At 42.4% G+C, this 21,353-nt stretch overlaps 1 protein-coding gene across 6 annotated transcripts in view; it reads left to right on the top strand.

The window, feature by feature from the left end:
• Positions 1-21,353, top strand: part of Bptf (bromodomain PHD finger transcription factor) — an 89,201-nt gene that overhangs the window by 8,904 nt on the left and 58,944 nt on the right. For 4 of the 6 annotated variants that reach the window (XM_050164208.1, XM_050164207.1, XM_050164211.1 and 1 more), the window contains exons 2-4: positions 13,946-14,169; positions 17,645-17,854; positions 18,384-18,572. In XM_050164208.1, coding sequence (XP_050020165.1) covers positions 13,946-14,169; positions 17,645-17,854; positions 18,384-18,572 — 623 coding nt within the window. The remainder of the gene's footprint in view (positions 1-13,945; positions 14,170-17,644; positions 17,855-18,383; positions 18,573-21,353) is intronic. The other 2 variants (XM_050164210.1, XM_050164209.1) reach the window with 1 other exon arrangement.

Raw genomic sequence — 21,353 nt, 5'->3', positions numbered from 1 at the left:
GCATTGCTTAATTTCCATGTGTTTGTGGGTTTTCTGGAATTAGTATTGCTGTTGACTTGGAGTATTAAACCATGGTGATCTGATAAGGTACATGGGGTTATTCCAATTCATTTGTATTTGTTAAGGTTTGTTTTTTTTTTTAATATTTATTTATTTATTATGTATATAATATTCTGTCTGTGTGCATGTCTGCAGCCAGAAGAGGGCACCAGACCTCTTTACAGATGGTTGTGAGCCACCATGTGGTTGCCGGGAATTGAACTCAGGACCTTTGGAAGAGCAGGCAATGCTCTTAACCACTGAGCCATCTCTCCAGCCCCCTTGTTTTTATTTTTAAGAGCTTGCTTGTTCTATTACTAAAATAACAACCTTGAATCTTTTAAAAAATAATGACAAAATCCTGATTCCATTTTATGATTATAGGTTTTTAATATTTTCTTATGTCTTCTTGAGATAGGGTCTTCGTGGCACAGGCTATCCTTAAATTCTCAAATTTAACCTCTCAAATGCCGGGATTATAGGATGAGTCACCATACCCAGCAGTTGTTTGGTTTTTGAACTGGTTTAGTAAAGTCTAGGCTGACTCAGCCTCCAGCATGCTGGGGTTACAGGTGTGTGCTGCCAGGCCCGGTGCTGAGTATGATGTTTATAATGGTTTCCTTCCCCCATTGTAACATGATTTAACTTTTTCTAAAATGCGTCTGCCCTTGTTTGTTTGGGTCTTTTTCCTCTACGTCTTAGGGTTTTTTGTTTGTCTTGTAGACGAGGCTGGCCTTGAACTCACAGAGATCGCCCACCTAGGCCTGGGATTAAAGGCGTGTGCCACCACGGCCTGGCCTAATGTCTTAGTTTTTAAGTGGCTAATACTGTAGTACTACCAGTTGATTGGGAACTTTGTGGTGGGTGGACATTGATTTCAAGTTTGACCGGGGGTGACAGTTACAGTGTGTTAGGTAGTCCCTGCTGCCTGTATCCCTCCTTAGCCCAGTCTGCTGCAGCTGGTTATTGGGCCTGAAGGGGCCTTTTTCTGTTGTCCTGCATTTTGAAGCAGGCTACATGCACCATACCTGCAGTATTTCTTGTGTCACTGAAAGCCTCAGCTCTCTGAATTTGTTCACGCCTCGCCTGGAGGCTTGGATCCAGAGAACTTCAGCTCTATTGTATTCTCCAGTGACCAAACCTTTGGTGGCTTGAAGAGGAGAGGTGGTCTTTAGGAGTTTGCTTAAACAGCCTCCTGCCAGTTGTGTTTCAGAGTTGCCCCACCTCAACCCGTGCCCGAAACCATGCCTACAGCCATGCCTGCACCCATGTCTTTGGAGTATGGATTTCTGATTCTTTGGGACTGGACTTTCTTGGCTTGTTACTGTGGTTATCACATGATCATTTATTTTCTGTAGTAGGAAGGCCGCTTGTTTCATTCCTTGCCGCTTAGCCCCAAAATAATCACACAGAAACTGTACTAATTAAAATCACTGTTTGGCCCATTAGCTCTAGCTTCTTATTGGCTAACTCTTACATATTTATTTAACCCATTTCTATTAACCTGTGTATCGCCATGTGGCTGTGGCTTACCAGCTGAAGTTCCAGTGGCTGTCTCCAGTAGGGCTGCATGGCTTCTCCCTACTTGGCCTCCTTTCTCCCAGCATTCAGTTAGGTTTTCCCCCACCAACCTAAGTTCTACCCTATCAACAGGCCAAGGCAGTTTCTTTATTGACCAATGGTATTCACAGTATACAGAGGGAAATCCCACATCACCTCACCTTTCATCTTTTTAAATTGTTTTCCCCATCTTGAGTTTTAGGTCTTTTTGAAGAGGTTCTTTTTGGTTGTTTTGTTGTTTTGAAACAAGCTATTGCTGTTTGTGGTAAGCTGACTGGAAGTTGAGATCCATCTGCCTCAGCCTCATGAATGGTGTGGGGTTGTGAGCCAACTTGCCAGGTGTTGTTTTGTAACATGAGGGGGATGGCTTGTTTGTTTGTTGGGGTTTTTGTCCCGCCCAGTACCTCACAACTGTTTAGTCCCAGAGAAAAATCACACAAAGATCTCTATAAGTTATAAAGCTGATTGGCCCATTAGCTCTAACCTCTCTCTGGCTAACTCTCACATCTTGATTAGCCCATTTTTTTGATCTATGTTAGCCATGTGGCTCAGTACCTTTTTTCAGTGGGGCAGCTCACATCCTACTGTTTTGGTGGTCTGGGCAGGAGTGGGAGGAATCAACTTCCTTCTTCCCAGAATTCTCCTGTTCTCATTACATCATTTCTACTTCCTGTCTGGTTTTCCTGCCTATACTTCCTGCCTGGCCAATCAGCGTTTATTTAAAACATGATCGACAGATTACAGACAATTCTCCTGCACCAGTTTTGAAACAAGCTATTGCTGTTTGTGGCAGGCTGACTGGAAGTTGAGATTCACCTGCCTCAGCCTCATGAATGGTGGGGTTGTGAGCCAATTTGCCAGGTGTTGGCATAGTTTTTCCTAAGTTCTTTTGATATTTATTTGTGTAGAGGCAGGCAGCATGTATGCCACACTGTGCCTGTGTGGAGGTTAGAGGACATCTTTGGGAGGGTGATTCTTTATGCCTACCTTTGGGTTCTAAGAATTGAATTAAGGTTGTCAGAGTTGCGGGCAAGCACCTTTACCCACTGAGCCTCATGTTAGCCTCTCCCTTGGTAGATGTTGGCTTTCACAGCCTCTGTCTTTTCTTGAGCTACCCTTTCTGCCCCATTCGTGTGTAAGTACAGCTTGATATCTTTGAGACTGATAATCAGTGGTCTAGAGCTTCTTTAGTTTTAAAAACTGCGAATAGTAGCTAATTACTTAAATAAAAATATTCCAAAGCCACGTTATTGAGCACCCAATGTGCTCATTTTATATACAGTTCTTAAATTAACCTTTACAACAGTGCCATAATATAGGTCTATACCTGCTTGTGACCTCCTGATGGTGAGACTAAAACCAAGGGAGATTAAGTAATTTGCCCGAAACACTATAGCTGTTAGCAGGTGGGACCTGAAGTTGTTTATAAGAATGTGTCTAATATTGGTTAGAGTATGCTCATGTTGGCAGCTCACAGTTACCTGTAACTCCAGCTCCAAGGATGCCTCTGGTCTCTGCAGGTATTGAACATGAACACACATACACACACATGCATGAGAAAAAGAGAGGGAGAGACAGAATGAAAACTAATAAAAACAAATGTATTTTTGAAAAGGATTTTTCTGCCTGTGTTGTATGCTTTAGTCCAGCTTCTAAACGATCACTTTGAAAAGGTTGCAACTTGAGTTATTTTAGCTTTTGTTTTGTTTCTTTTTTATTGATATTTATTGAGCTCTACATTTTTCTCTGCACCCCTCCCTGCCTCTCCTCTCCCCGCTTTAACCCTCCCCCAAGGTCCCCATGCTCCTAATTTACTCAGGATATTTTATCTTTTTCTACTTTGTACTTCCCATGTAGATTAAATCTATGTAAGTCTCTCTTCGTGTCCTCATTGTTGTCTAAGTTCTCTGGGAGTGTGTTTTGTAGGCTGGCTTTCTTTGCTTTATATTTAAAAACCACCTATGAGCGAGTACATGTGATAATTGTCTTTCTGTGTCTGGGTTACCTCACTCAAAATAATGTTTCTAGCTCCATCCATTTGTCTGCAAAATTCAAGATGTCATGTCATTATTTTTTTCTGCTGTGTAGTACTCCATTGAGTAAATGTACCAAATTTTCCTTATCCATTCTTCGATCCAGGGGCATTTAGGTTGTTTCCAGGTTCTGGCTATGACAAACAATGCTGCTATGAACATAGTTGAGCACATGTCCATATGGTATGATGGAGCATCCTTTGGATATATACCTAAAAGTGGTATTACTGGGTCTTGAGGAAGGTTGTTTCCTAATTTTCTGAGAAATCGCCACACTGACATCCAAAGGGGTTGTACCAGTTTGTTCTCCCACCAGCAGTGCAGAAGTGTTCCCAGGCTGCTTTCAGTACTGTAGCTCTGTAGTAGAGTTTGAAGTCAGGGATTGTGATGCCTCCAGAAGTTCTTTTATTATACAGGATTGTTTTGGCTTTCCTGGGTTTTTTGCTTTTCCATATGAAGTTGAGTACTGATCTTTCAAGGTCTTTGGAGAATTTTGCTGGAACTTTGATGGGCATTGTATTGAATCTGTGAGTTATTTTATCTTTTAAAGTCAATGCCATGGGAAGAGATGGATGGTTTAGAAGTTAAGGTACCAGCACTGACTGCTCTTAAGAGGACCAGCACCCTGCCTGTAGCTCCAGTTCCAAGGGGTCTGATGCCCTCTTCTGGCCTCTTTGGGCACAGCATGCACCCATGGATACTCATTTTTTTAAAAACTTAAAAAACAAAACAAATTGAAAGCACATATAACTGGTTTTTGTTCTATGTACACAGAGTGTGTCCAAGAGTTTTTATATTTAGAAATAAAGGTGCTTTTAGAAAACACCAACTAAATTTTAACATTATTGCTTTTACTTAGTAATGTAAGCAGATATGCTCAGATAAAGTAAGACTTAAGAAAGGAAAAGACTCACCAATTTGAAAGTGAGATTTGAAAGTGAATATGTGTGAGCTTTGGAAACCGGCCTGAATGACTTAGGTTACACTTTGAAGTACTTGAGGATTAATCAGTCACACATTATTGATGACTAGTGGAAAAGCGAATTTGGTCTTTCAACTTTGGTTTGTAAATAATGGTTTATGACATTGTATTTAAATGGTGGTTTAGCCGGGCCGTGGTGGCGCATGCCTTTAATCCCAGCACTCGGGAGGCAGAGGCAGGCGGATCTCTGTGAGTTCGAGGCCAGCCTGGTCTACAAGAGCTAGTTCCAGGACAGGCTCCAAAACCACAGAGAAACCCTGTCTCGAAAAACCAAAAAACAAAAACAAACAAACAAAAAAACGGTGGTTTATAAGCTCTCATGTTTCAGGTTTACTTTCTTGGTGCGTAGGAAAGTGCACAGAATTTAATGAGTACCCAAATATGCATCATTCTCTCTCTTTTTTTTTTTTTTTAAGATTTATTTATTTATTATGTATACAATGTTCTGGCTGCATGTGTGCCTACATGCCAGAAGAGGGCACCAGATCTCATTACAGATGGTTGTGAGCCACCATGTGGTTGCTGGGAATTGAACTCAGGACCTCTGGAAGGAAAGTCAGTGCTCTTAACCTCTGAGCCATCTCTCCAGCCCTGTTATTTTAATTTGAAGAAAAGAATTAGATTATTTATTTATGTGTCTGGGTGTTTGCCTGTATGTGTGTGTATGTATGTATGTATGTATATATATACATGTATATACATGTGTACCTGATGATGGAATAGGCCAGAAAAAGGCATCAGATGCCTGGTGCTGGAGTTAGCTGCTGTGTGGATGCTGAGGATGGGAACCTGGGTCTCTGTAAGAGCCATCAGTGCTCTTAAGCTAATGCAGGGTCTTTTTAGCTCTTGTTTTGTATTTTTGAAATGGGATTTTCCTAGGTAGACCATGTTGTTCACAGAGATCCACCTGCCTCTGCCTTCGAGTGCCAGGATCAAAGGTGTGAGCCACCTACCTGACTAACAATGTTTTTAATGCTCGTATGATTTGAGTATTTTCTGTATAACATCAATGAGGAATCTTTAAATGTTATAGTGATACTAGATGTTTGTGGCAATAATTAGAAGTAAATCTAGAAGATTTTTGCGTCATTTATGAAAGTACTATTAAAATGCTGTCAGGTTAAGTGTCCCTTGTGGCAGAATGTATGTAGAAGGTTGGGAAGGTTCAGAGCTATGAAACTATTCAGCCAGTTTACTGTAAGTGGAGCTTAGGTATATGTTTTTCCCCTGGAAGCCCAGAAATTTAAAATGTTGAATCTGAGAGGCCCTGATGCTCACAGTAGATGAAGTTCTCTGAAACAAAGCCTGTCAGTGAGCAGCATTTTAATTGTAGTTTCAGCCATTCATAAAAGTTTTCTCATCATTGAATTTACTTAGTGAGCATTAAAATATGTAAATTGTATAGGTTAGTGAGGCATGCTGCGAGAGCAGTTCTGTATGAATGTCCACCAGCGGATGCCATGTCCAGACCAGACCCTCGGGAACTCTCCTGACCTCCCTCCCAATTCTGTTCCTGCTTATTAGCTGAAGTAGTCTTCTGTTTGTTTGTTTTTGAGATAGGGTTTCTCTGTTGTGTAGCCTTGGCACCCTGGATCTCACTCTGTAGACCAGACTGGTCTCATACTCAGAGATCTGCTTGTCCACCATCCCCTCCCGGTGGTGAAGTACTCCCAGCCCCTTTGAGATAGTGTCTGTGGTAATAAAGGCTGGCTTTGAATTATGTATAAGGCTGAAGATTACCTAGAACTGATCCTTTTTGTTGTTTTTTGTTTTTGGACACAGTTGTTTCTCTGTGTAACACTAACTGTCGTGGAAATTGCTCTGTAGACCAGGCTGGCTTTGTACTCACAGAGATCTGCCTGCCTCTGCCTCCACCTCCCAAGCACTGAGATCAAAAGCGTAAGCCTCCACCCAGCTTTTTTTTTTAATGAGAGCTGTTTTGTATTATTTTATATACTATTCTCATCACACCCAACGAGGCAATTTTTTTGTTCTTAATTTATTTTTTATTTTCATGGGTATAGGTGTTTTGCCATGATATTAGGTTCCCTGGAACTGTAATTACAGACAGTTGTGAGCTGCCACGTGGGTGCTGGGAATTCAACTCGGGTCCTCTGGAAGAGCAGTCAGTGCACTGAGCCATTTTTCCAGCCCCTTATGTATTATTTTAAGGACCTCATTATTTTATGTGTACGGGTGCTTTGCCTAGATTTGTGGAAGTGCACTTTGTGTGTGCTTGATGCCTGCGGAGATCCGAAGAGGGCGTCGGATCCTCTAGAACTGGAGTTGCAGTTCTAGAGCCACCATGTGAATGCTGGAGATGGAACTGGGGTTCTCTGCAAAAGCAGTCAGCGCTTTTGACCCTGAGCCATCTCTCCAGCCTCTTATTTTTTTTATTATTTTAAGGTTTTGTGTTTGTGGCTGCAGGTGCCCATAGAGACCAGAGGTGTCTGGATGCCTGGAGCTGGGCAGTTGTGAGCCATCCAACATGGGTGCTGGGAGCCCAGCTCAGACCCTCTGCAAAGATAGAATGCTCTTTCATTGTGAGCCATCTTTCCGGCCCAGGGTGTTGTTGCAAGAACTGTTGTTCTTACTTCAGATCACACAGCTTGTGGTCGAGTCAGGATGGGATTCTAGATGGTCTGACTGGAGGGTGCTGGTCCTGTTTGAAGAGTATCACTGTGACAACTCTAGTGGGATTGGAATCAGTTCTAAAGGCCAGAGGTCAGATCTCAAGGTGTCAACCACGCTCTGGGAATGAGAATCCATTCTCAGCCTTCCCAGCTTCCAGCCCCAGGTGGTACTTCCTTTTTTCTGTCAAGCCTGAGACTTCTTTAGCTCTTCCCCGTAGTCAGTTCTGAAGCCTCGTATTTTCGGGTGTCTTCCAGTAGCACTCTACTTCCTGGTACTAGGGTTTGGGCATCTGCTGGAGCTGCTGTACACAAACACTATCAATAGGCCTTACTGAGTGCCCAGGGACCTGCATCCCAAAGCCTGAAACCTGGGAATCCAGACCTGGCTCCTTCTGAAGGCTCTCGGAGACTGCCTTGTTCCTCTCTAACCTTGGGCAGACCTGTCACTCTCCACTGTCCGTTGTCTGCATCACCTCCTTTCCTCTTGAAGAGTCACTAGTCACTAGAGTCTAGGGTGATTTTTATCTCAAAACCTATAGGTGAATACATTTTCCAAACAGGGTCACTCTGAGATTTTAGGTGGACCTGAACTTGGGCCAGAATTCAGCAGCGTTTCTTACTCTTCTATGGATTTGTTGAGAGAAGAAACTTGAAACTAACCCATGAATCACCTTCAGACTTACTGTTGAGCTTCGGAAGTCAGTCCCACTTACTGTGTAGTCCAGGGAAAAGTCAAGCTGTAAAACATGCCTGAAATATACATACATACATACATACATATACACACACACACACACACACACACACACACACACACACACACACATATATATGTGCTCATGGTTTTACTTAGGCAGGATTTTTTTTCTTCCCACCCTGTCTTCTTCTGTCACCTTGTGAAGTGGTGGGGACACTGAACAGTGAACACCCTGGGGTAGCCAGACCAGTCCTAGTGACCTGGGGGAACTTACTGGCCTTGGAGGGACAGATAGACTCATAGCAGATCAGTGTATTTATAGGGGAAGAGGTAGTGAGGACACAGGTTTGGTTAGATAAACTGTCAGACCCCAGAGCATCCATGGGAACAGACACTTTGGCTTTGACAATATCGGCAGTTCATGTTACAGCATTTCACTGCTACGTTTGTAATTAATTTATTCTGCTTCCAGGGAAAAAAAAAGCTAAATCAGTGTGAATATTATGTATTTTTGATGAGCAGAATAAAAGATATTTGCCAGCACCCCGTTTTTAGAGAGGTGTTAACAGATTATTCTCCTGGAGACATGTTCAAGGGAGTGAGGATGAGGAGTGGGGAGGTATTTGAGCATGTGTGGCCTGAGAAGAGAGTGGAGTAAAAGTATCAAAGCTGAGTGGTTTGAAGGCTTGGTGCAGAGGAGGTGTTAGATACATTTCACACACTGCTGGCAGACAGCCTCAGAGCTAATTGGTGGAATTACTACAGGTTTGAGTAATTTCATTATAGGTAAAAACTTTCTTAAAGTACTTGTACACCCCTTTAATCCTAGCTCCCAGGAAGCAGAGGCTGGCCTATCTCTGAGTTCAAGGCCAACTTCGTTTACAGAGCAAGTTCCTAGACAGCAAGAACTACACAGAGAAACCCTGCCTCGAAAAAAAACCAAAAACCAAAACGCCTGTCTGAAGCCATGAGTTTGTTGTTGAGGGGTAATTCTGTAGAGACCAGAAGAGTCCACATGTTTGTTAGTTGTTAGGAATCTACTCAGTAGTGTGTGGCTTGCTTGAGGAAGTTGACAGAATGGCAGCTGAAGAGGTGTACAGTGGTTAAGAGAACTTGCTGCCTCTCTAACAGAGGGACCAAGTTTGCTTCTTGGTCTCCAGGTACTCAGCCTCCTGTAACTTCAGCTCCAAGGGAGGTGATGCAGTCATTCAGCCTTCACAGGTTCTCTCTCTCTCTCTCTCTCTCTCTCTCTCTCTCTCTCTCTCTCTCTCTCTCTCTCTCTCTCTCTCTCTCTCTCTCTCTCTCTCTCACACACACACACACACACACACACACACACACACACTCACACACACACACAATAAAATTTAAGAAACAGAATGTCCACTTAGTTGAATTTTTTCCTGTTGTACTATCTTATTTTCATAATTGTTTACCACTCTAGTTGGCAGTATGAACCTGAGAAAGTGGAGCTAAAAATGGGCGGACTAAAGTCTCATGCTGTAGCCCTCTTAATTCAGAGAATTAGACAGTTTATACTCCGAGGGCCACATGAGTAAAGAGTCGCACGAGTAAAGTATCCAATCACAAGGGCAAGCCTCATGTGGTGGGTAAGCCGCACATAGCAAATCATGTTTTCCCAATGAGGCTTATAAACAAAAAACAATAGCCAGCTGTAATTAATAATCTGAAGTAATCTCACTACTACTCGATACACCTAGGAGGGGCACAGAAGCACATCCAAGAATAGTTCTGTATTTTTGAAGAAACTGAGGTCACAAGACTAGTCTTGTTTTCTTGGAGTTTTCTCACAAGCACTCAGAATTCCCCTTGCAAGACTCCATTCTTGGACTGTGTTCTGACACATAATGAGCTTTATGCCCCCCACAAGTGTGCTTACCTATATGCCAAACTTTTAATTATTTTTGTTTTTTTTTAAATAATGTATTTATTTTTACTTGATGTGCATTACTATTTTGTCTGCATGTATGTCTGTGCAAGGGTGTCTGAGCCCCTGGAGGCAGAGTCACAGACAGTTGTGAGCTGCAATGTGGGTGCTAGGAATTGAACCTAGGTCCTCTGGAAGAACCACTAGTGCTCTTAACTGCTGAGCCATCTCTCCAGCCCCCCAAACTTTTAAGTCTTTAAATTTACTTTTATTTATTTTTTATATGTGTATGCTCCCCCCCCCCCCCATTTGTGTGTCTGTCTGTGCGTTCAGAAGATAACTTGGGAGAGTTTCTTCTTTCACCATGTGGATTCAGGAGATTGAACTCAGGTCATCATGCTTGAGGACAGGTGTCTTTAACCTAGGTCATCTAACTGCCCCTTCCTTTTTATTTTTAATTATGCGTTTATGTGTATTTGTGTGTGGGTATATGCACAAAGTTCAGTGCCCATGGAAGCCAGAAGAGGACATCAGACCTCCTGAAACTAGAGGAGGACCACGTTATTGTGAGCCAGTTGATGTAAGTGCTAGGAACAAAACTCAGGTCTCGTTCCCTCTGCATGAGCAGTACATGCTCTTAACTGCCCCTTAAAATGGTTTTTATGTAGAATCTTTTTCTTGCTCACTGCAACATGTAGATACAAGCCACATATGTCTTGTCAGTGGGGACATGTTTTAAGAAAAGCATCACAGGTAGGTTGTCTTCATTGGTGTGAATGTCAGTAGAATGCCTCTGTAAGATGATGTCACTGGGCACACACTTGCATAGGCTCTCCATTATCTGTGTTCTATCATTGCACTTGAAGTGCCATCATGTGGTGTATGATTGTGTTTCTGAATAAAGAAGAATAAACACTTAAAGAAGCAACTGTAAGGATTCAGGGTATAGCCCATTTGGTAGAGAACATGTCTGTTATGCGTGAAGCCTGGGGTTCTTTCCCAGGCACATGGTGCACAATTGTAATTCCTGTGCTCAGGAGGTGGAAACGGAATTTAAAGTCAGCCAGGTTACGTGGGTTACATGACAGGAAAGGGGGAGATAGAGCTATGGGGTGGGGGGTGTGTATCGCCTACCTTCATAATGAGAAAGCCTTAAGATTGAAATTTTAGAAAATAAAAGATAGGATTATCTATAACTTTAGGCAGTCAGAGCTTAGATTGGAGCTCATTAAGCACTTGGACCTATCAGTTTTTGACACGGCGTTGTGTTTAAGAGCTTTTTTTCCTTCCTGAAACAAGGTCTCTTTGTAACCTTAATTGTCCTGAAACTCACTCTGTAGACCACCTACCAAGTGCTGGGATTAAAGGTGTGCACCACCACTGCCTGGCGTGTTTAAGAGCTTTTAATAAATCTTCCTGCTGAGAAGACTGAAGTCATTAACCTAGGAAATTAGATTAAGATCATTGTCATACTAGTTGTAAAAACTCAGGAGACTCACTCACTCCCTGGCCATCTTGGCAGCTGCTCTTGGTTAAGGTCGGTCCTGCACCTAAGGCAGGAAGATGGTACCCGCAAAGATGAAAACTTCTGGAGTCAATCAGTTCTAGGCTTCAATTTGAAAACTGGAAAGTGCATGCTGGTACAAATAGACTCTGAAGCTGATCGACAGGGCAAAGCGAAGTTGATTATCCTTGCCGTCAACTGCCCAGCTTTGAGGAGATCTGAAATAGAGAACGCTATACCATGTTAGCCAAAACTGGTGTCTGTCACTCCAGTGGCAATGACATTGAATTGAGCATAGCATGTGGGAAGTACTACAGAGTGTGCACGCGATTTATCATCTACCCAGGTGATTCTGATTGTAGAAACATGCCCAAACAGACTGGTGAAAAGTCAACCAGAAGAGCTTTTCTTGAATAAAATTTTGCCAGAGCTTATTAAAAACAAAACAAAGAAAGTTTTGTATTTGTGACAAATAAAAACCAAAAGCAGGGGCTGGAGAAAGCAGGTAAGAGCACACTGGCTGTGCTTCCAGAGGCCCTGAGTTCAACCCCAGCACCCACATAGTGCCTCACAACCATCTGTAATGAGATCTGGTGTCCTCTTCTGGCATGCAGGGAGAATGCTGTATACATAATAAATAAATAAATTAAAAAAAAAAACTCAAAAGGAAAAAAAGTGTAGGTGGGAGCTGGTGCAATGGCTCAATATGAAATACTTTCCAAACCCCGAGGGCCTGTTGTGAGTTCAGACCTCAACACCCAAGAGCCATACTTGGGTCTTTGTGCTGTGACCTGTGCACTGTGGGCAGTGACAAGAAAGTCACTGGGGCTCCAGGTTCAGTTGCAAGCGGATAAGGTGGAGCATGTAGAGTAGAGTGCCTGTCATTTACCTGGGGCCTCTGCACACACGGGATGCACACTTGCACCCATGTTTGTACATATGCCAAAAGAAGGGGAAATCATGGCAACTTTTTCTTTAAATTTTTTTGAAATTGGCATGATTAATATATTCCCTTCAGAATTATCGAATAACCCATTTCTGTAATTCCTCTAAATTTCCTCTGCCTTAATAATAATAAAATTTTGTGTCTGTTGATCACTAGTGATGTTCCCAGTCACTGTGATAAATGCTCTGTTTAATACCTTCAAGTTCTACAATGGTCTGGTGGCAGCAGCTGATCATATAAGTGATGTACATAAGTGGCTTGGAGGGAGTTTATCATTGACATCCCATCTATCTCAGAGGACTGAGCCCGTTCTGAACCAGATCTTTTTATAGTTAGTGGCACTGAGGCTAGAACTCAAACTTTGAGCTCTCTACACTGATTGACATTCATAGACCCAGATCTGTGTGTGTGTGGTGTGTGTGTGTGCACATGCTTGTGTTGATGTTTGGCTAGAGGTCAATGTAGGATGTCCTCCTCTGTTGCTCTCTACCTTAAGGTTTTTTTTTTTTTTTTTTTTTTTTTTTTTTNTTTTTTTTTTTTTTTTTTTTTTTTTTTTTGAAATTTGATCTCTCACTGAGTTTGGAGCTTGCTGATAGTCGGATGGGCTGGCTAGCAAGCCCTCGGTATCCATTTCTTTCAGAGGACCCAAGTTCAGTTCTCAGCATCCATATGGCAGCTCACAACCATCTGTAGCTCCAGTTCCAGGGGAGCCAGTAGTCTCTTATAGCTTCTCTGGATACTGCATGTATGTAGTACAGTTTCACACTGTCTTAGTTTGGATTTTTATTGCTATGAAGAGACACCGTGACCATAGCAACTCTTAGGAAGAAAACATTTACTCAAGGGGGCTCACCTACAGTTTCAGAGATTCAATCCATCCTGGCAAGGGAACATGGCAGCATGCAGGCAGAGATGGTGCTGGAGTTGAGACTACTACATCTTACAGGCAACAGGAAATTAACTGACACACTGGGCAGTATCCTGAGTGTATGAAGCCTCAAAGCCCGCCCCTACAGTGACATACTTGCTCCAAAAGGCTATACTCACTCCCAACAAAGCCACACCTCCTAATAGTGTCACTCTCTATGGGATTATGGGGGCCAATTACATTCAAACTACCATACACACACAGGCAACACACACATAAAAATAAAATCTTCCCAAAAAGGAAAAAGAAGGAGATAGATGCTTCACCATTGCTGAATCTGGGATGATTCCTATAAGGTCTTGACCTTAGTAAATCCGCCATCGTGGTGACCGTGTTTCTAGGCCAGTAACAGTGTGGATGTGCTCTCTCTGGTGGTTTCCCAATCTTTGAGGCTTCTGAAGACTCAGGTTGGGATTTTCAGCAGGCTGCTGCAGTTGAGTTGCCCGAGGTCTGGGTGGTTCTTTCCAAACCCTCAGAGCATGGCTCTGAATGCTAAAGTCATGTTTCTGTTACATGTCCATGTTTGCAAGTGACCACTCTACTCACTAATACTGAAAGTTGTTTGTTCCAAGGAGTGAGAGTTCAGAAATCCAAGTAATTAGAGACTGTTTAGATAAAACGAGAGATGGAGCTTCAGCATGTGGCCTTCACGTTACGTGGTTGAACTTGCTGGGTAGATGTTAGTTGGTAAGCGCTGTTGTGTCTAATGCTTTCCCCTCGCTGATTTCACAACAGAGAAGAAGACACAGAAAATGAAAAGGAAAAGAAAGTTTGGTACTACAGTACAAAGGTCCAGCTTGCAGAATTAATAGACTGTCTAGACAAAGACTACTGGGAAGCAGAACTGTGCAAAATTCTAGAAGAGACGCGAGAAGAAATGCACCAGCACATGGACATAACGGAAGACCTGACCAACAAAGCCCGGGGCAGCAACAAGTCCTTTCTAGCGGCAGCTAATGGTGAGGGGGCCTTCTTACTTGATTTTTGTTGTTAAATTTGAGATAAGCTCTTATGTAAAATATTCTGAAACTTAAAAACATGTAAAGACGTCCGACTTACATATGCTTTGCTTTGACTTGATAATGTTTTTTTTTCCTACAGTGTTCCTGTACATGCTAACGCAGTTTAGGGTGCTGTACATTTCAGTGTTTTGTTTCTTGCCTTGGTCGCTGATTGTACCTCCTATCCCCACAAATCAATTGTTTCTTGTTTGTAACTCATCCGGGTTCAATTCATTATATAGCCCAGATTGGCCTTGAACTCATGATCCAATCCTCCTGCTTCAGCTGTCAGAATATTGGAACTGTGGGGGGTGTTCCACCTTTCCTATCATTTGTATCTCTCTATTCCTTCCACACTACAGACAACTTTATAGAACATTTTATTTATTTCAGCCATGTGACTCTCACCCACACACAAAATCAAATGGATGCACTTCCTGTTTCTGTGTCCTCAGCTCTCAGTATATAATTTTTTAGACAACTATCCTGAGTTGTTTTATCTTGTTAGTGCTAAGGATCATAGGCTAGAAACATACTCTATTACTGAGGTTCACTCTGAGTCCCTTGAAGAGATTTTCTAGTTGTGGAAAATGGTCTCAGTAACTATAGTTTAAGAAATAAGAACAAAATGAAGGTGGGGAACACTGAAGGAAGGAGATAGAAACAAGGACTGTGGACCCCAGAGGAGCATTTGTTTGTGTTTGTAAACTTGGCACTGCAGTGGGGAGCTTGTTTCCCAGAAGAATTTGGTTTAGTAATTCTGAAACTGCTTTGCCGTGCCCATCCTTACCAACCACTGGGTTCTCTGTGAAGAACGTAGCCAGTTTCTCACTGAGAAATTACAAAATAAGCATAGAAGTAGTGGTGCAGTGAACCCAAGACATGCCCACCTACATATGGGTAGATACTGGAATCATATGTATATTTATTAGGTGCAGACATTTCCTGTTGTTATAGGACCCAGATTGTATGGCTTCTAAACATTTTCTAATCATAAAAAGAACTAAGATTTGGGTATAGTGACACACGCCTTAATTCCGGTACTTGGGATACAGAGGCAAGTAAATCTTTGTGAGTTCAAGACTATCCTGGTCTACAGAGTGAGTTCCATGACTGTCAGAATTGCATAGTGAGACTCTGTCTCTTAGGGGGAAAAAGAAACAAGATTCCTAAGACAGACGGTCGATTATGTGTACAGCATGGGCAGGAAGAATAGAGGACACCTGGAAGTTTCTGATGTTAGAAGTTAATGATATTTAGAGAGTGGAGTGATGGCACATGCCTGCAATTCTAGCATTTAGTGGGTAAAGGTGGGAGGAGGTCAGGCCAGGGGCTGGAGCCCTTAGGAGTGCCTGTTGTTGTTGCAGAGGACCCAGGTTCAGTTCCAGAATCCTCAGGGTGGTTCACAGTCATTCACAACTGCAGTTCTGATGCCTTCTTCTGACCTCTGAGGGCACCAAGTACACATGGTATACATACATACATACATGCAGGCAAAACACAGACACTCATAAAGCAAAATGGATAAATTTTTGTTGTTGCTGTTTTTTCGAGGCAGGCTTTCTTTGTGCATCCCTGGCTGTCCTGAACATGCTCCATAGATGAAACTGGCTGGGAGGCAGAGGCAGGTGGATCTCTAAATTTGAGGCCAGTTTCCTCTGCCTCCCAAAGGCATGCACTATCACCTCTAAAATGAATTTAAAAAAAAGTTCAAGGCCAACCTCAGACATACTGAATTTGCGTCCAGTCTGAGCCTCATAATGTTTGCCTCAAGCAACCAAACAGACAAACTAACAAGAAAAGGTACTTAACTTGGTGAATGGGATAGCATATCGTAGCTACTCGGGATGCTGAGGCAGCAGGATTGTAAACATCAGATAGCCTGGGATAATTCATCTCAGAGGATGCATTTACCACAACCCAGTGAGCCTGTCCAGTGTCCATGTGTCCACACTGATTTTCCTTATCCATGGTGTCACCCTCACCGAGTTAGAAAGTGTTTCCATGTGGGCCTTTCTGCTCGTTTTACCCTGGAGGAGGCAGGGTCTGCAGATCCAGGAAGCCTGCTTAGGGAGCAGTCACCTCAGCTCCACACTGCTTCCAGGTCTGCTTTCCTCATTGCACTGTGCTGCGTAGCCTGAGTCTGTCTCATGGTGGGGCGTGGGACACTGACGGACACTGACGGACATCAAGTCTCACTTTTTTGTTGTTTTGTTTTGTTTTGTTTTTGTTTTGCGAGACAGGATTTCCCTGTAGCTTTGGAGCCTGTCCTAGAACTAGCTCTTGTTGTAGACTTTGTTTTTTGTTTGTTTGTTTTAAAATAGTTTATTTAACTATATGTGCATTGGTGTGAAGGTGTCAGATCCTGAGGAACTCTTCTGAGCTAGGAATTGAACCCCGGTCCTCTGGAAGAACTGTCAGTGCTCCTAACCACTGAGCCATCTCTCCAGCCCCCCAGGTGTCAGTTTTAAGTCAGACTGTTTTCTCTGAGGCCGAATATTGCCATGTAGTCCAGGTACACCTGGGTTAGAGGTGTGCTTCACTGTCTTCTGCCTTTGCCATCTCATCTTTACAAAGAAAGTTAATTTTATAGGTAGGCTTCTAGGATTTATTTTCTAAGAATGAGGTGCCTTGCTCTAATTGAGCTTTGTAAATATGGGTTGTTTTATTTTGTCCCCTCACACTTTTTTTTTTAAAGGCTGGGTCTCACTGTGTAGCCATGGCTGTCCTGGAACTCAGTGTATAGATCAAGCTACCCTCAAACTTTTAGAGATTCACTTACCTCTCCCTCCTGAGTCCAGAAATTAAAGGTGTGCACTACCATATATTATAACCTTAAAAATCTTCTTAAAAATATTATTTATGTGTGGGTGTCCCAGGAGACCAGAGTAGAGCTAGAGATACAGGCAGGTCTGAGCCTCTTGATTGACATGAGTGCTAGGACCTGAACTTGGGTCCTCTGCAAGAGCAGCAAGTGCTTTAATCATTGAGCTGTATCTCTCCAGCCCTTTATTATTTGAGACACAATCTCTTTGAGCCTGGTGCTCGCTGATTTCCTAGGCTGAGTAGCCAACGAGCTGCAGGGATTTCCTTCACACCCTCAAAGTGAGCTATTGCACCCAGCTTTATATGGAGGCTGGGGATTCAAGCTCAGGTCTTCTAACTGGTTTAAAGACTTAAAAAATATTAAACAGTAAACTTTATTTTTTTTTTTAAATCAAGTTCTCACTATGTAGCCCTGGCTATCCTAACCTGGAACATGCTGTATTATAGATCAAGCTGGCTTTGTACTCGATCTACCTACATTTGAACCCTGAGTGCTTGGATTAAAGGTGTGCACCACCAAGCCTAACAAACATTAAAATTCCTAAGTGTCATTTGTTAGTAAATTTGACTACGAGAAGAAAACAATTACATCTATTTTTCATTATAGAAGAAATTTTGGACTCATTAAGAATCAAAAGAGGGGAAGATATTGAATGTGATCAGAGCCCAGAAGAAACAGAAAAAGACAAGAATGAGGTCGAGAGTGACAGTTCCAGAGATGCCGAGAAGAACAGGGAGGACTCGGAAGACCAGTCCCTGGAGAAGGACAGTGACAACAAAGCCTTGGGTGAAGAGCCTGGGCAAGGAAAACCTGAGGGTAAAAGAATTACTTGGTTTAAAAGAAATATTTTATTAATGCCATTTGTTTAAAACCTCCAATTTTACTTGGAAAATGGAAATGGAAATTTTTAGAGCAGACAGCTATTTTTGATTTCTAAAGATATTTAAGAGAGTCTCTCCTTTGTGACATTACAACCATTGGAATGAGTTTTATGTACTGATGGATTTGCTATAATGTTATACGTATATTCCCTAAGAAGTTGGCATCCCTTGAAATTTGTTGATGAAAAAATAACTATTTTTATACCAGAATATACTTTGGTATGTGATTAAAAAAATGTGTTCTTAAAAAATTAACTCTAAAACCTCCTTAATATTTTAATATCTTTGTCTTTGGATGGCTCATTGCAAAGCTATCCCAGAGTCTGAATTGCTTTAAAACGGCCATCAAAGAGAAGCAGGTTTTTTGGTGATTGATGATTTTTCATAGTTGACTGAATGTGGCCACTTGTCCCAAAGCAATTTTAAAGCATATCTTTAAAGTTTTGTTGTGCATTTTGCTGTAGAGCCAACAGAAGTTGGGGATAGAGGTAACTCTGTGCCAGCAAATCTTGGCGACAACACAGCTAATGCTTCTTCAGAAGAGACTAGTCCCTGTGAAGGGAGGAGCCCCGAGGGCTGTCTCTCAGAAACCCATGATAGCAGCAACATGACAGAGAAGAAGGTGACATCTGAGCTCCCCCCGGATGTGCCAGGTACAGAGGGCAGTGTACCAATGCCTCTGTAATGGGGGGAACCCTTCCCTTTGCAGTAAAAGCTGCATGTCACCTAGAACCTGAAAGTCTGCATTCATCCATGCCGCTTGCTCACAGTGCCATTCCTGATTGCTAAACTGTCACCTAACATTGATGTTTGGCAGATGGTCTTGCAGTTAGTGCCTGGAACTCCCTCTTAGTCCCCATGCTTGTATTTCTTAGATGGAATTGTATGCCTGGTCACCAGGCCCCTGGCCGAGATTTGACTTGAGTTACTTACATAGTAATGTCTGTTTCCTTGTTGAGTGACATGGCCCTTCTGGCTCTGTATATACTAACACATTAATTTTCTGTTTGCATGTGCTCATGTAGTGCTACATGTCAGATCATAATATTACCAGAGAATCCATTATCACCAACATTTCTGCAAGGTGCATTGATATGCTAACCAGTAATTCTAACTTTAACCTTTTTAAACTTCATTGGAGTAAGTTATCATACTGAGAATGTATAATTATGACCTTTTTGCTTTTCAAGAAATCCAAAGGTGTTTTTATTACAGTGTGTGTGTGTGTATATGTGTGTGTGTGCATGTGTATATGTATATATACTCAGATATATAAGTCAGATGATTAAAATCAAAAAGTAAGTATCAATAATATCACCAAAAAAAAAAAGTCATAGTTGGAAGAAATCCTTAGAGGTCCTTTTCTGTGACTATGAAAGTATTGCTGTGTGTTAGTTGTGCTGGGATGTGCCGGCTGTGTTGACACACTGCTGTTTAAAAGGTGTGCGTGCATTCTAGGTCTTCTGCCCATACGTCAGTGCCATCCACCCCTTTAAGAGCCTCCAGATTTTTGATTGGATTGTGAAAGATTTTGGCAGCTAGTTGAAAACCCCAATGAAAGCTCAGGGTGTGTACAGGCTCCACGTGAACCCCAGCTGTCAGCAGAGATCTGACACAGTTGATCGTAGGGACACTGGGCTCATTACGATGTGGGAAATCTGGAACCTGTATGCCAGTGAAGCAGAGAGAGCTGCCTGGGTGTGTGGTGTGCAGTCTGTAGTCTCAGGGCTAGTCGTGGTTAATGAAGTGAGACCCTGCATCAAAACACAAAAAGTAAAAAAAAAATCATTTAGACCCAGAACACTACAGGTTTGGCAGTTGAAAAACTAATATTCCTGCAGTATTTGGGGCACTGAACTGGGGAGCCAGCAAGGGTCAGGCTTTCTGAAATGTGACGTCATAAAAGTAGAAGCTAGAAGGGAATATTCTGATTGACTATTAAGAACTTTCTTAAAATTAGAACTGTTTAGAAAATAGAGCTGTCAGTGAGAAAGGTGGCGTTTCCCAGGAGTGTTTCCTCAGGGGCTGAAGGAACACAGGTTTATAATTTGTTTCAAGAGCTAAGTACTTCTAGGTTTTCGTCAGTTTTATTCTCATTTCCACATATTCAGGGTTAAAAGTTTTAAATATTGAGTACTATTGCTGAAGTAATGTGGGAAAAACAACTTCCATGCTTGTTACTTTTTAAAAAAAAATTATTTTAAAGCTAGCTTTCTTTCTTTCTTTCTTTCTTTCTTTCTTTCTTTCTTTCTTTCTTTCTTTCTTTCTTTCTTTCTTTCATGTATGCAGTGTTCTGTCTGCATGTATGCCTGCAGGTCAGAAGAGGGCGCCAGATCTCAGTACAGATGGTTGTGAGCCATCTGGGTTGCTGGGAATTGAACTCAGGACCTCTGGAAGAGCAGCCAGTGCTCTTAACCTCTGAGCCATCTCTCTAGCCCGCTTGTTACTTTTTAATTGTAATGTAAATCTTAGTTGTACTAGAGCTTCAGGTTTAATATAACTGATATGTTTTTAAACCAAATTTGGTTGATTCTAGTCTTTGTGTGCTGTTTTATTTTACATTTATTTATTTTGTGTGGGCAAATGTGGATGAACACGTGCACATGCGTGTGCATGCTCAAGTAATGGCAGATATACACATCCAAGGACAACCTGCTGGAGACAGTTTCTCCTTCCTGGGGATTGAACACAGTTTGTCAGTCTTGGCAGCAATCACCTTTACCTTTTGAGCCATCTTGTCAGCCTTTATTTTGTACTTGTATCAAGTAGTTGATATTACAGTAAGTTTCAGACTCTGTAGTCTGATGGGAATACATGACAAAGTAGAGTGGAGTCCTTGATGACTGCGTCCTGCTGGGTAGCAGTAGACCTGGGAGTGTGCTCTGGCCCCCAGGGAGGGCACGCTGCTGTCTCCTGTGCCTTCTGCTTCTCTCTGTTCTTTCTTGTCAAGCAAGTAATTGTGTTACTGTTCTTGGGAGGGTGCTGTGTGCTTTGTGAAGCCCCCAACCAGCCTCTGTTGTCACTGTTGATGTCCCCTCTGGTCAGTGGATGAGGTGGTGAGAAGATGGTCAGTGTGTGTAAAAGCACTTACCAGGAACGTATGGTAGAAAGCAATAACCAGCTCCTGACAGTTGTCATCTGAATTCAACATGTGTCCTGCGCTATATACGTGCCTGCCCCCTCCCCACTAATAATAAATACACTTTACCAATGGTAGTCACCTTGAGTTGGAGAGATAGTTCAGGCATTGAAAGGACCTGAGTTCTTGCCCCAGAATCTTTAAAGTCAGGCATGATAACAGATAAATCTCAGTGCTGGGAAGACTGGCCAGGGAGTCTAGCCTACTCAGAGAGTCCCAGACCAGTGAGCACGTAGTTCAGAGATCATGTTGGCAGGCGAAGATGGTTCCATAGCTCTTGCTGGGTACAGCTGAC

This window comes from Alexandromys fortis, unplaced genomic scaffold, assembly GCF_014885135.2.
Source record: "Alexandromys fortis isolate MF-2015 unplaced genomic scaffold, M_Fortis_MF-2015_v1.1 scaffold_156, whole genome shotgun sequence".
Taxonomy (NCBI): Eukaryota; Metazoa; Chordata; class Mammalia; order Rodentia; family Cricetidae; genus Alexandromys; species Alexandromys fortis.
The sequence above is the reverse complement of the archived record's forward strand: the minus strand, read 5'-3'. Positions and strand labels throughout refer to the sequence as shown.